This window comes from Falco naumanni, chromosome 1, assembly GCF_017639655.2.
Source record: "Falco naumanni isolate bFalNau1 chromosome 1, bFalNau1.pat, whole genome shotgun sequence".
Classification (NCBI taxonomy): Eukaryota; Metazoa; Chordata; class Aves; order Falconiformes; family Falconidae; genus Falco; species Falco naumanni.
Window position 1 is genome coordinate 106,964,414 of NC_054054.1, and position 13,971 is coordinate 106,978,384.

General features: G+C 55.7%; 1 protein-coding gene across 2 annotated transcripts; it reads right to left on the reverse strand.

Moving 5' to 3' along the window:
* Positions 1 to 701: 701 nt before the first annotated feature.
* On the reverse strand, positions 702 to 5,333 carry TLCD2 (TLC domain containing 2). Of its 2 annotated transcripts, none has more exons than XM_040615445.1 (4): positions 5,043 to 5,333; positions 4,522 to 4,604; positions 3,587 to 3,669; positions 702 to 1,907 (listed from the first exon to the last, which is right to left on the reverse strand). In XM_040615445.1, exons 1-4 carry the CDS (start codon positions 5,228 to 5,230, stop codon positions 1,635 to 1,637), a joined length of 627 nt encoding a protein of 208 aa, XP_040471379.1. In that variant the 5' UTR covers positions 5,231 to 5,333; the 3' UTR covers positions 702 to 1,634. The 2 variants fall into 2 exon arrangements, with proteins under 2 accessions (XP_040471379.1, XP_040471370.1); XM_040615436.1 differs by having other exon boundaries at positions 702 to 2,012.
* Between the last annotated feature and the right edge of the window lie 8,638 nt (positions 5,334 to 13,971).

A 13,971-nucleotide genomic window follows, 5' to 3' on the forward strand; every position in this document is an offset into this window, starting at 1 on the left:
TGAGATTTTGTGTTACAGGTTATTTGCCACATAGAAAGCACAACAGATCCAGTGGATTTTTCAAAACTGGTACACGTAACCCTGAGAGGGATGATCTTGCTTTTATACACGGTGGTGTGCTGCCGGGGAACAGTTCAGTGTGTGGCAATCGGTGGAGAAAAGGAAACGTGGAGTCAAAAAAATGTAAAAATTCTGATTCCTTGTTCTAGGAAGCCTTCGGGGACAGGCAGAGCAAACCACAGGGATCCTAGCTTTGCTGCAAGCCAGCGTCCAGCATCAGGAATGAGCAAAGCCACATGCTGTGTGCTCTGCCTGCAGCCTGCCCTACTTCACAGTCAGCATGTTCCTAACTCCACAGGTTGCAAGCAGCCCGGTGCAGCAGGGCTAAAGGCAGAGCCACAGTGGGAACTGGCATCGTCCTGCTGCCGTTTAGCCTCCCCGTTGCCAGCCCCAAGGGAAGCGGAGCCTCCCCTTGCCCAGGAGGGCAGGAGAGCATCAGCAGGAACAGGCCAAACCTTTGTCTTCCTCTGTAGAAAGGAGGGGGGCAGGGGAAATCCCAAGAGATGTAGACTGTGCTGGTGTATTTTTACTCTGCAATGGGGAGACATAGGATAAAAAGGACTGTGCTAAGCAGTAACACCCCTGGAGCAGGCTGAGATGCTGAATCCCTTTCTCCCTCTAAGCCCCTTCCCCTCAAGGCATTTCATTTTCAACCATTTATTAAAGACTCATGTTAGTAAGAGCTTTTGCTGCTGGGTCAAAGCGTTACACTGCGCTGTGCAGCAGAACTTTTCATTCCTAATAAGTGCCTAAATCCTCATAGATGCCTATGCCTGAAAACTCCACATCTGTGGGAAGTGACCATCACATAGCATCATCCTGACTAGTGACTGACACTCTCCCACACTCATTTATGGGCACTTAATAGATCTGGGAACGAAACAACATGGAAAAAACTCCAGAAGTTGGCTGCCCGACCCCGAGCACAGCACCGCACACCCGCTGCCCAGTGCTCTGCCGCCAACTGGGACCCCACAGTGGGCAGCATCCCACCCAGACAGGTCTCAGCCTCTCCCTCCATCACCCACCTGGGACAATGTCCTCGGGGAGGACTCATGAGTGCAGGATTTGGCTTTTACCAGCCCTGCCCTCGAGGGTAAAGCCATGGAGCCTCTCTTGTCTGGTGCTCCCATGGGAAGCACCACAGAGAATGCTGGGCTGAGTGCAGTGTCCCCTGGCTGATGGTATGCTGTGGGCTGGAGCACCAAGGGTTTAGAAACCCGTGGTGTTTGGATGTCCAGAAGAGCAGTGGGGAAACAGCACTCCTTTGCTCTCATCTCAGCGGTGCCTCAGGGAGCTGCGAGAGCTGTTGAGGCTTCTCTGAGCAGCTCCCTGTCGTCTGACCACATCATCCAAAGGTGCAGGGGGACCAGAGCCCCAGTGCCTGCCCCAGGAGCACCTTCTCTGCTGTGCAGGGCCCAGGATCTGCAGCCGCAAGAAAAGCCTGGATTCTCTGTTAGCATGGACCCTCCACGCAAGGTACTGAAACAGCCACATTGACTCTCCACTGCGCTTTGCTGTCCTCCTCCAGGGGCTCGGGGCTGCTTATCCCCCAGACCCTGTGGGGAAGGGGGCTATTGCTCCTTCTCCCGCTGCACATCCCGGCTGGACTTGAAGAAGTCACTGCGCAGCAGGCGGTAGAAGAGGATGATGTTCATGGGTGTCATGATTGCCATGCCCACTGTGCCTACAGCGTAAGTTGCTGGGGGCACATTCTCTCGATTGAGGAAGAGCCAGTGAGTCATCCAGGCCAGCGTGGCGATGCGAAATACCACGTAGGTGCCCAGGTTGATGATGCTGTTGAGGCGGTAGCAGGTGGTGTGCACCAGGTTGGCCATGAGCAGGATCTGCCGCAGGTGGAGGAAGATGGAGTTAATCTCCACCAGTAAAGCCACGAGGGCAAACCCTACATACTGATGCAGCAGCACTGCAATACCGAAGCAGACTATCACCTGGGAAGGAGAAAGAAGAAAGGCTGAGCCCAGGAGCTAGTTGCTCTCAGCTGCTGCAAGCCAGAGCCCTCCACGCCTGGGTGCAGCGTGGAGCAAGGTGGAAACTTATGCCAGTGCCAAACTGCTGGTCATCACCCCCCACGTACCTCTGCAGCACTGCAGCCTCCAGCTAGAGCTGCAGCCTTGGGCAGGAGATAAAGCCTCCTCACTGTTGCATGAAACCTGAGCATTTGGTGGGGTTTTTTTCCCCATGGGAGGAGAGGGAAACACTTCTATAAACTCCAGGTTGGCACAGGAGACAGAACAGCCAGACCTAGCCCTGCTTTTGTGGCCTGGGGAGTGTAGCTGGTTGTGGCCCAGCAGGTTTTTCCGCACACAGACGGCTGAACTGGGTGGGAAGGGAGACCTGTAGCTCAGGGCTATGGTTGCTGCTGGCTCATGGTTGCTGCTGGCTCAGGGATTCTCCACAGAACAGGCACGCTGCAGGGATTAAAGGGCTTTGGTGCACGAGAGAGCCCCGTGGGATGCCTGGAGCCTGGCCTGAAGCACCCTGGGGCTGCTGCAGCAGAGGACAGGACTGCTGGGGACACACTGGGCACGATTCCTGCCCAGCACCCTCCCTGCCGGGTGGGGGGACAGGCTCTGCATACCCACACTTTAGCACACTCAGTCCTTTCTTCAGTTTATACCATTAATGCTGTTCTCTGTATTGGCTCTTTAATGAGATTATCTGCTCCCTGCTCGTTAAGTCACTGTCTTGGCCTGAATTAGTTCTATTGTGGAGATGACCTTTTGACTTGCGAGCAGGAACCGGCAGAGCTGGAGGGCTCACTGGGCTCTCTGACCATCGCCTCCCCCATCTCAGCTCAGGTAGGTCCCAGTGATGTGCCTGTCCCCCCCATCCCCAGGCCCTGTTTCCCCGCCTCTGCCTCCCCTGTACCCGGCAGCGTCTCTGCTGCCCGACTCCTGTGCCAGCCCCCTGCCCTGCAGCATCTGACACGCTCTGGCATTCGGACATTGCAAGAGATCAACAAGAAACCCACACCGGGCTCAGCCAGCAGCAAGGTAGGCAGCAGGCACTGGTGTGGGGCTCCTGCACTGCGGCTGCTTCAGCCACCTCAGCCCCGTGGCCACGGCTCTGACCCAAATGAGAGGAAAGCACCGCGGGGAGCGGGATGGGGAAGGGGGTGATGTACTATGTAAACCAAGAGCCAGCAGGAGCTGAGCTGCTTGCCTGTGCTGGTGGGGACACCTGGGTCACTGCCTGCCCAAGCCACTGCTACGGGCCAGATCCCAGCTCTCTTCCCCACTACTCCATGCACACATGTTGTTTTTCCTACCCCATCTTTGGGTGCCTTTTTACAGACCCTCAAAGAGCACACAAGTCCTGCAGGACCAAGAGGAGCTCCAAGCCCTGCTGTCCAGACTCCTCTCCCCAGACACAAAAATCAGACGTTTTGTAACAGGCAGCAAACACCCACACTAGCAGTAGCAGGAGCCCTGCTCCTGTCCCCCAGCCCCCCTGGTGGTACAAGTGCCAGGGTCTGTCCCTCGGGAGCAACCGGTAGACTCACCACAGAGTGATGGAAGAGCAGTTCCCAGGACTGGTGAAGTTTCTGATTGCACAACATGTCCACAAAGTCTTCAAGGAAATAACCTGGGATCAGAGAGGCCATGAGCAAAGAAGGGGGCCAGGAGGGGCTGTGACAAGGGACCCCCTGCCCAGCAGGCTCTACCTGACTGGACTGGGCAGCCCCTCTGGGGAAGTGATGGCCACAGCTCAGCCCAGACCCTGCGTGGGTGGTGACAGCGGGATCACATGCGGCAGGTGAAGGAAACCGGTGTGTTTTGGGTAGCTCCTGCAATCACTCCATAGGATGCGTTCCCAGTGAGAGGCACTAACTGATCACTTGCATCAGTTCCCGGAGAAGGGTGAGAGCGAAGGCAGCACCCTCACCCTTGTTACCATCCCAGAATCAGACCCCTTTCCACCCTTACCAGCTGCAGGATTCACTGCCACCAAACCAACCCCACGTTGGCATTTTAGATAACTCAAACCTCCTTGCTGAGCTGTAGCCATGCCGGGAAGCCTGTTAGCACTGAATGGTGACAGATCTGCAAGAAGGTGACAAGAGGGTGGGTTGCGGGGGGAAGGCTTCACATAGCCAGAGGACTCAAAACTCCCACCCTCCACACCGGCAGGCAGGTTTAGCTTGAGGCTCTGGGGGGACCTGCACCAATCCCATATCATGGGCACTTTTGGGGTGCCCCAAGCCCTGGCTGCCCCATGAGGACGGTGGTGGGCAGTCTGGTGCCCAGTACCTCCTGGCTGCGGGTGCCATGGGACAGAAAGGAGCCACTGTCCTTTGCCAAGAATAGAGTGATTGTCTGGGGTGCCTGAGACATCGCTGCCCACGACGTGGCTCGAAGGGCTGGTGTCAGGCACCGACATGCCCCTGGGGACCCCCCGAGGGGCAGAAGAGGGGGCAGCCCGCTCCCCCCACCTCACCTACAGAGACAGCGACCAGGCTGTGCGCCCCAGGCGGGTGCGTGCCCACCAGGTCCTCGGACAGCCCAGGGTGGAGGCAGAACCTGCGGGGGAGAGGGGCTGTGAGTGCCAGGCAGTGCCTCTGGTTCCCCAGTTCCCTTCCAGTGACCCTGGTGCCCACCCGGTGCTGCTGACCCCCCTGGAGCCCTCCTGGGCCCCCCATGGCCACTCCTGTCCTGTTTCCCCTGGATTCTTCCCTATCCCCTTGCTGCCTCCTTGTCCCTCGGTCCCTCTGCACCCCTCGATCCCTGCTCCATCCCCCAGTGCCCCCCAGTTTCCAGCTCCACACCCTCCTCAATGCTCCCCAGGGTCCCCCAACACCCCCATTCCCTCTGGTGGGCTCAGTCTCCCTCGGTGTCTGCAGGTTCCTGTCGGGGTCCCTCGACGCCTCCTTTCCCCTCTAATGCCACCGGTGCCCCCTGGCAGCCCGGAGCCCCCCCCGGCCCCAGATGCCCCGGGGGGCCCCGGGGGCCCCGGCTCACCCGGCCAGCGCCCCGCCACCGCTGAGCACGCTGTGCGCCAGCGACGTCCAGATGTTTCGCCACTTCCAGCGGTTGCGCCGGGCCGAGGGCGGCGGCGGCACTAGCCGCTCCAGCCCCCGGTTCAGCAGGCGGAAGGCAGCGAAGGAACCGGCCACCAGCAGCAGCCCCGGGCTGAGAGCCATGGGCATCCGCCGGCCCGCAGCCTGCCCCGGGCTCCCATGGGCACCGGCCGCGCTGCCCGACGGCTCCGCCTCGCCCGGCCCCGCGGTCCGCCCCGCCACCGCCCCGGGCACCGGCACCGCCCCGAACCTCCGCCACCGCCCGGCCCCGGCCCCGGCCCCGCCCCGAGCCCCCACCACCGCCCCGGCCCCGCCCCGAGCCCCCGCCACCGCCCCGGCCCCCGGCCCCGCCCTGAACTTCCGCCACCGCCCCGAACTCCCGGACACCGCCCCGAACCCCCGGACACCGCCCCGGCCCCGCCCCGAGCCCCCGGGCACCGGCCCGGCACCGGCCGCGCCCCGAGCCCCCGCCGCCGTGCCGGCCCCGGACGGGGGTGCCAGCGAGCACCGGCCCCGCAGGGAAGGGCCAGGGGGGCTGCGGGAGCCGCCCCACCGCTGGCATCGAGTGCCGGGTCCCGCACCGGTGTCACAGCAGCCCCCCGCAGGCTGGGGGCACCGTGGCTGGGAAGCTGCCCGGTGGGAAAGGGCCTGGGGCTGTCGGGCGGCAGCCGCTGGAGACGAGCCCCCAGTGTGCCCAGGTGGCCGAGGAGGCTGAGAGCATCCTGGCTTGTGCCAGAAACGGTGTGGCCAGCGGGAGCAGGGCAGTGACCGTCCCCCTGTACGCTGGTGAGCCCCCACCTCGAATCCTGGGGTCGGTTTTGGGTCCCTCACTGCAAGAAAGACATTGGGGGGCTGGAGCGTGTCCAGAGCCGGGCAGGGGGCTGGGGAAGGGGCTGGGGCACAAGGCTGATGGGGGGCGGCTGGGGGAGCTGGGGGGAGGGGTGTGTGTCAGCCTGGAGAAAAGGGGGCTCAGGGGGGACCTGATCACTATCTACACTAACCTGCAAGGGGGCTGTAGCGAGGTGGGGGTTGGTCTCTTCTCCCAAGTAACAAGTGATGGGACAAGAGGAAACGGCCTCAAACTGTGCCAGGGGAGGTTTAGATGGGATGTTGGGAAAAATGGCTTCACTGAAAGGGTTGTCAAAAGCACCGGGACAGGCTGCCCGGGGAGGTGGTGGCATCACCATCCCTGGGGGTGTTTAAAACCCACATAGATGCAGTGCTCAGGGACATGTTTTAGGGGTGGGCTTGGTAGTGCTGTGTTCACAGCTGGACTTGACGATCTCAGAGGTCTTTTCCAACCTAAATGATTCTATGATCCTATAATCTCCCGCTTCCCCCCATGCAGGGACGCAGACATGCAGGAGCAGCGACTCAGGGAGAGGTGGGAAAGGGAAACAAGCACTCTGGGGGGGGGGGGGGGGTGTGTGTCAGCCTTCCCCGGGCATCCCGCAGCAGAAAGGACAGCCAGCTCTAGGCCAGGCAAGGGTGCCTGGCTGCCTAGGTGTCCCGTCACTGTGCTGGAGTTGGGGACACCTTCCTCGTTCCCCTGAGGCTCCCCTTCCAACTTGGTGGCACCAGGTGGCTGACCCCCTCACCCATGAGGGGCTGTGGCTGGTGGTCCTTCACCCCAAAGCATCCCTAGCACGTGGTACCAGGGAGGTTCTTGCACTGTTGCACTGTGCTGGGGAGCCATCCCTCACCCGGCTTGAGGACCCATACAGACACACACCACCAGGTCTGATTGCACATCAGGACTGCGAAAAAGTTCGATTGCCCCGGCAAAGAAAAATGCTTTGCCCACAGCACTTGTCCTCCATCCCTCTGTCCCACGTCTGGTCCCAAGAGGACCTCCCCAATGTCTGGGATACCCCAGTTCTGCTGTCTGGGGCTTGTAGGAATTCAGGATCTTTTACCCACGATTTCTTTAGTTCCATCCTACAGCTATGCTGCCTTTCCAGCTTCCCATAATTTGATTGCTCCCTTGTTGCTTTTTGATATCTCCAGCAGAAGCGCAGCTGCTGCACAGACCCTGCTTCTCTTCCGCAGAGGGGATGACTCACCGTGTACACACTGATTAATGTCAAGCTCTGCCTCTCCTTTGAGGTATTAATTTGGGATGAAATCTTCTATTTTCTCTTTGGTGAAACAGAATCGTGTGAAGCCGGAGCTCTCAGACACTGCCCTGGCTAGGGGGATGGACACCAAACCCCCAACAAGTAGTATGCTGGTGGAAGGGACGCTGGGGAGGGGAGTCATTGAACCAGATCTGAAGGAGAACGGTGAGATAGTCCCAACCCATAGGAAAGCAGCTGTTCGTGCTGCAGAAATTTGCTTAAAAGCCGGACAAGACAATGTAATTTCATAATGGTTAAGCGGCAGGAAGACACTGCCTGAAGTAATCGGCAGACCTGACTGCTCAGGGGATTGTAAATAATCTCGTGTATTAGGACTTGAAGGATCACGTAGGCTAATCTGTTACTGAGAAGGCCAAATGCAAAGACATTTCTGTTTAGCAGAAGATATGCCGAGGAAGAGGAGTCGTGCCTTGGAGACATGCTGGGCTGCTCAGGGCACCGAGAGAAAAATCACATAACAATTAATTACAGTATAAAACTGCAGTGGGCTGATTTCCTAATGAGAAGCCGTCTGCAATCTTTTAGCCTCTGAAATCTCCACTGCCCCTTTCCGTGGTGGCAGCTCTGCCTGCAGGTAAAGTCCCAGACCATGAGACGCCTGCAAACCCGGCCCCGTTCGTCCCAGGGGCTCCTCCATTGGTGCTGTTATTCTTCTAAAGATCAGAATTTGGCCAAGTTTTGGCCAGGCTGGGGTTGGGGACAGGAATAGTTGGAACGTTTCTGGATGCTGGAGCTTTTACCTACCACTTCTGCATGGGAGGAATTTAAGCCACGATTAATTGAGCCTCTGGTTGAGGGTCTTTGATCCCACTGCTAGAGCACTAGCAAAACCTGCATACATACTACTTTCTGGATAATTTTAGCCCAGATTTTATGTAATTTTACCTGGACTTGTAGTGGGGCAGTGCTTTCTTACAAGCCCTGTTTCCAGCCTTTTCTCCTTGTCTTCTTTCCTCTGCAGTAATGGCATTAACTGGGGACGGGTTTGGAGCTGCAGACTTCCAAGCCCAGTTACAGACAAGTCCCTCGACACCGGATCAGGCCAAATATTCAGCCAGATGCCACAGGCGCAGGGGCTGGGCTCCGAAAGAAGCCGTGCCCGGGAGCAGGGACAGGAGCTGTCGGGCACAGCTGCCACAAGAGGTCCCTGCGCGCTCGCTGGAGCGCCGGGGCGAGCGGCCGATCCGATGGGATTCCTCAGTCACACCTTATTTGCAGATAATGCCTTTTTCCACCCAAATTTCAAGACGTTTTCCAACAGTCCGCAAACGGCCTGGGAGGCAGCCCAGCCAGGGGACGGGTCGGTGGCGGTGCCTGCTCCCAGCAGGGCAGGGAACTCCTTCCAGATACCAGCAAGGATGTGCCTGGGTCCAACACGTAACACCATGGGGACCACAGCTGATCCCATGGCAGGGGCATCACAGCAGCAGCCGGGGTGTAAACTGAGGGTCTGGCAGGTTTTTCAATAGCTGGACAGTGTCTTTTTTTCTCCCTCTCACAGGCTGGAGCTTCTCTGCAGCCCGTCTGAGAAAGAGAACCCATTTCCCACAATAAAGAGCTGGAAGCTTAATGATAACCCCTCATATGAATTCTGCCAGATAAGCTGTGTCCTCCTCCAGATGCTCCCCACTACTCCTGGGTGGGGGTTTGGGTGTGCTTTCACAGCTCCAGCATCCCTTACACAAGGAGGAGCCCACTTGGCTCTCCACCACCTGGGGCTTGCTGTAGCCGGCAGATGTGGGAGCTTCTGACACGGCACAGTCCTGGCAAAAGTCATGCTCCTGTTTTTGGAAAGCCTCACTTCCTTAATCAGCCTTTTTTAAGCCAGGGAATCATAAAGCCCATCTGCTCATCTAATGCCAGACCTGGCTCACACCTGAAATAATCTGAGGAGTCCAAGATCTCAAAACAAATCAAGCAGCTTAGCTTCCAAACTTTAATTAGCCATTGTCTTCATCCCACTCTAAACTGTGTCACCACCTTATCTGCTAGGCCATAGGAAGTCAGATGATACAGGAATGCTTTGCTCTATATATCCACATTTTCATTCAGAAAGTCTGCAACTCCACATTTATGAAAGGATCTACTGTGCAAAATGCACACCCTGTGCAGCAAAGCATGCCCAGGCATCGCAGAGGTAGTGGATGCAAACTTGAGCGCCCACCCCTTCCAACCAGAAACACCTTCCTGTTGTGGAAGCTGGATATTCTCCAGGTGGAACTGGGGATATACTCGCCATAGCCACGGGAGACAGGCACATCAGTCTCTGTGAGCAGAGTGAGCACAAGCGTTTCTGCGAGCACTGACAGTGCAGAGAGTTTTTACTATGTTTTCCCCCAGCCCTTAGCTCCACTTCACATGCTCACCTCCCCAGGATTTAATGCAAGAAACACCAAAGTGTGCATCGCTGAACCGCTGCCCTCAGGACCTGGTCTTGTTCGGCAGAGGAAATCATCTGGTTTGCATTGTAGCCCATCCATTCACCCTACTCAAGTCTGTGAGCTCAATGTCCCGAGAGAAAGACTCTTCCTTTTCCCTCTCCAGTGTTTTGACCATCCCTGCAGGTGTTCTGCCGCCCAGGTTGATCATTCTTCCTGAGATCATTCCTTGAACAATAAATACAATGTCTCCTGGGAGCTTCACAGCACCGGGATGCTCTGGTGCCAGCTACCAGCTGCTGGTCACTGTGTGGCTGAACACAGCACACTGCCTTCTGCAGCCTGGCATGCAGGAATGTCCCCCCCTTACCAATAGCCAGCGTTACCCAGGCAGATCGTACTTTGCCCCATGGCAGGTTGCTCTGGATGCTCTTGCTTTTGGCCTTCTTCCTTTTTCCCAGGACTGGAGGTCTTTTTTTATCAGGATTTAGCACAAGGGACCTGTAGGAGAAGCCTGTGACAACAGTACAGCATCCCTAAGGATGCTGTGGGCTCAGCTGTGTCTCAAGGGCTTGGGCTCGACCAGCTGCCGTGATTTAGTTGTGCAAAGGATGTACTCTCTCCCTCTCACTCAGGTTGTACAGGTGTGCCATGGGATAGAACGAAATTTCGCTGACAGACACACTGACTGGCAAAACCCCTTCAAGCACAGCAGCACAGGCAGTTCCTTCTATTTCTCCTCCACTTTCAGTAGCTGACATGCCCCAAATTTATCTGCTTCTGAATTGTTTATCTGCTATAGCAAGGTTTCAGGTTCCTTCTTTCCTGATGGTGAGCAGTGAAACATGGGGCAGGGCGTCTGCCCAGCCTGTATCCCATCTTTCCCCATGGCCGGACATGAATGCTCAGGAAGAAAACGTAAAACAGCACATGTAATTATTCTTACCCCATTTATGCTATGAATAAGCAAATTCATTCTCACTAAATATTGCCTTTTCCACATCTTCTTCCCTTGTGGGATAAATATTTTTTCCCCTATTTAGCTCCCCATTCTCAAGCTTAAGTAATTTCTGACGGGTATCTATGTGCTTTCTGGTTACATCATGACGTATTTATGACCACATGTGGTTGGGGTTTTTTTTTGCAATTCAGGCAGGTTCAGAATGAGTCCTGCAAGGTGGAAGCACGTCTCAGCCCCTACACCTACTCAGTGCAGCATCACACGTTGCTGAGCCCACTTGATTCCTCCTGTGTTACAAATATAAGCACAGGAGCTTCCTAACTGCGTCTCCTGCTGCTGCTGGCTCTGCAACTTGGAACATGTTAGGTTCCCTCCTGAATTCTCTTGTTATTAATATCACAAACCAAGCTGTTCTGAGAGCGGTGTCCCATTAATCATTTTAGCTCTGCTGCAGTTTTCACCTCGCTTCCTCTTCCTGTGCCTGAACAAGTCTTCAATAACATTTGACTCTGTGGGTAATGCTTGGTTAAAATTGGCAGGTCTGCTGGGGCAGAGAAGGACCTGAGCAAGCTAGGGGCAAGCAAAGTGGGACAAGGGTGCAGCCACACGGCCGTGGCTGCATTACAGCATGGAAAACTGTGCTACACCAGCTGATGGTAGCAGGGACTTGAAAGGAGGAGAGCTACCCCTCTTAAATCTTCGCCTCTAAATCTGGATTTTTCCGGAGTGCTGACAACATGGGAGAGATGCAGCAAAAGTGAAGATATCTAATAAAATAAAAATAAAAAAAAAATAAAAAAAAGGTCAGCTCAGTGGCTCGAGTGAGTCAGTGCCAATGTCGGCAGCTGGAACAGTTAGAGATTTCTGGTGCCTACCTGGGCTCTGTGTTTGAGGGCACCGCTTCCTTTTACTCCCTTCCTCTGTTTAGTCCTGCTGTGTTACAAGGAAAGGTCTTAACCACTCACTCTGGGTTACCTAACAAAGGCCTAAAAGATGCTTACAGAGCATCTTCCTGAAAATCTGCCTCTGATACCATCCCATCACCTGAATCCCTCGAGGGCATGCTGTGTGTTCCTAGGTGCTGGCTCTCAGACACGCAGTAACACAGCATCCCCGCAGCTAACCCAAACCTTCCCTCTCACACCCAGTACCTTTTCCAACTTTCTATCCTTTGCCATCATCTTTGTCCCCATCAGAGACAGGCATTTTGTTTTGTCTTTATCCCTTTGCATTTTATAAAAGCCCTTTCCTGGGTGCTCGGCTGCATCCAACAGCATCCATCCGCATGCAGCAGCATCCATCGGCATCCAGCAGCATCTATCTGCATCCAGCAGCTGAATGAGCTGCTCAGCCTGCAGTGAGAACAGCACCGCATAGGACCGAGCTCCATCTGGCTCGTCCCAAAGCCTCCCACAGCTGCACACCTTTGTACCTGCCGCTTTGCCAGTGCGCTGCAGCTTTCATCCATAAGCAAACGTTTTCAGCAATTTCTGCCGAGTCAGAGAATGCCTCCACGAGGGCTGCTGCTTCTCCACGTGGGAACATGCTTCTGGGGAGTAATTACAGAGAGTTTAAACAGGGACATTCAGCAGCCAAATTGCTTCACATTCAGGCTGCTGGCCAGGAAGGCAGAGCCTGAAAGCTGCTAGTTGGCACAGTGAGAAAATACCTCGCACCTGCGCCCATCATGGGTGTGCATCGCCCATGGGCTAAGATCACTCCTTAAGCGGCAGCGCCCTGGCACCCGGCACTGAAAGAAGGTGTGCTCACAGCTTGGCGGGTCTGACAAGCGAGCTGCTTTGCAAATTAACCAGGTTGCACTTACCGAGCATCCCTGTGCATGCCCTCTTCTCCAGGCCGTGCCCACCAAAGGAATTTTATCCCCCCACCAATGCTGGATTTGGGAACGTGCTGCGCGGCAGAAAGCCAGTCCCTGAGCAGCTCTGGTTCTGCAAAGGAGATGATGGAAGCACACTGCTAGTAACTTTTCCCCCCTTAAATTTTGAGGCATATTTTAAGGTTGTGAAACATATTGACTGTGAAATAGAGATAAGAACTAGAGTAGACACAAACAGCGTAGGTGTTACTCCTGGATTTTTGCAACTCCCACTCTGTTGCAAAAATAGTACAGCAAGCAGCACGCTGCTCTGTGCCGTCCTTCACGGACCAAGCGACAAAGGGACCGTGTGCCTGGATGAGACCAGGAGCAGAGCTGGACACAAGGCATCGAACTGAAGGTGCTGAACACTTCCCCTTCCTTAAAATCAATGGAGAGAGGTCCTACTGAAAGATCAAATTAAATTTATTTGAATAAATATTTTTAAATGTTACTGAAATGTAAAACAAGTAGCACAAGCATTCCAAAGCGCTGCAAAAATACGTTGCACTGAGCTAGAGTGCTCTCCATCAAGGAAAGGGGCAATGGGAAGCCACAGCAGGGTATCACTGCATCCCCTCAAGTTTCTGGTCACGCTGAGCACTACGCACCTGGTCTTTAGACCACACCTGTGCCCTCAATTCTTTCGCAATCCTAAACCCCAGCAAAATATGCTTAATTAGGTGCAGACCAGTTGCAGAAATCAGATAAGACCAGCTGGCAGGCAGCCGCTTCCAGGAGATGCGTCTCCTGACGATGGGGACATTGTGCAACTCGGGGAGAGCATCACCCAGCCGTGGGCTGGTGGCAGGGAGCTGCAATAAGAGGGTGTCACCTCCGCGGAGGAGAAGCTCTCAGACGGTGGCTTTCTGAGGCGGGGGCAGGTGCCTGAGCCCCCCTGCAGCGCTGGGTGAGTACCTGCCGATGCTTCTCCCAAGGGACCCGGGAGCGGGGCAGCGGCACAGCAGCGGTTTGCGGGAGCCAGTGGGCATCCTGCCCTGAAACCTGCCCCCAGCAGCCCTCCTCTGGTCTGTTTCTTGCTTTTTTTCCCCCAAACAGAGAGGGAGATTCCTAACCAGCCTCTCAGCTGATTGCTGAGGCAGGGGCAGTGCTAAGGACCCAGGCGTCTGGCTCTTTCTAGCCCAAGGAGGCATTGGGGATGGGGATTATGGCTTTTGTTGTAATTAAGATGAATAACATTAGTTCTCGGAGAGGCTGAAGTGGCTCTTTGGACCCCGACTTGACGCAGCCACGGGATACGGTGGCGGCACCTCACCACAAATAACCATAGTTATTTACAGCCGTTCTTAATCATATTTGCTCACTCACCCTGCACTGCCATCGAGTTTAATGGCACACAGGGCTGAAAACAAGAAGAGCGTTAGGGCGGACGAGAAAAGGGCAGGGGCACGGGTTGTAGGCTTGGACACAGATTTAAAAAGGGGGGAAACGTGTTTTCCACCATCTGAGGGTTTTTTCCTGCTGTACGAGGAGTTGGGAGCATCCTGCCTGCCTGC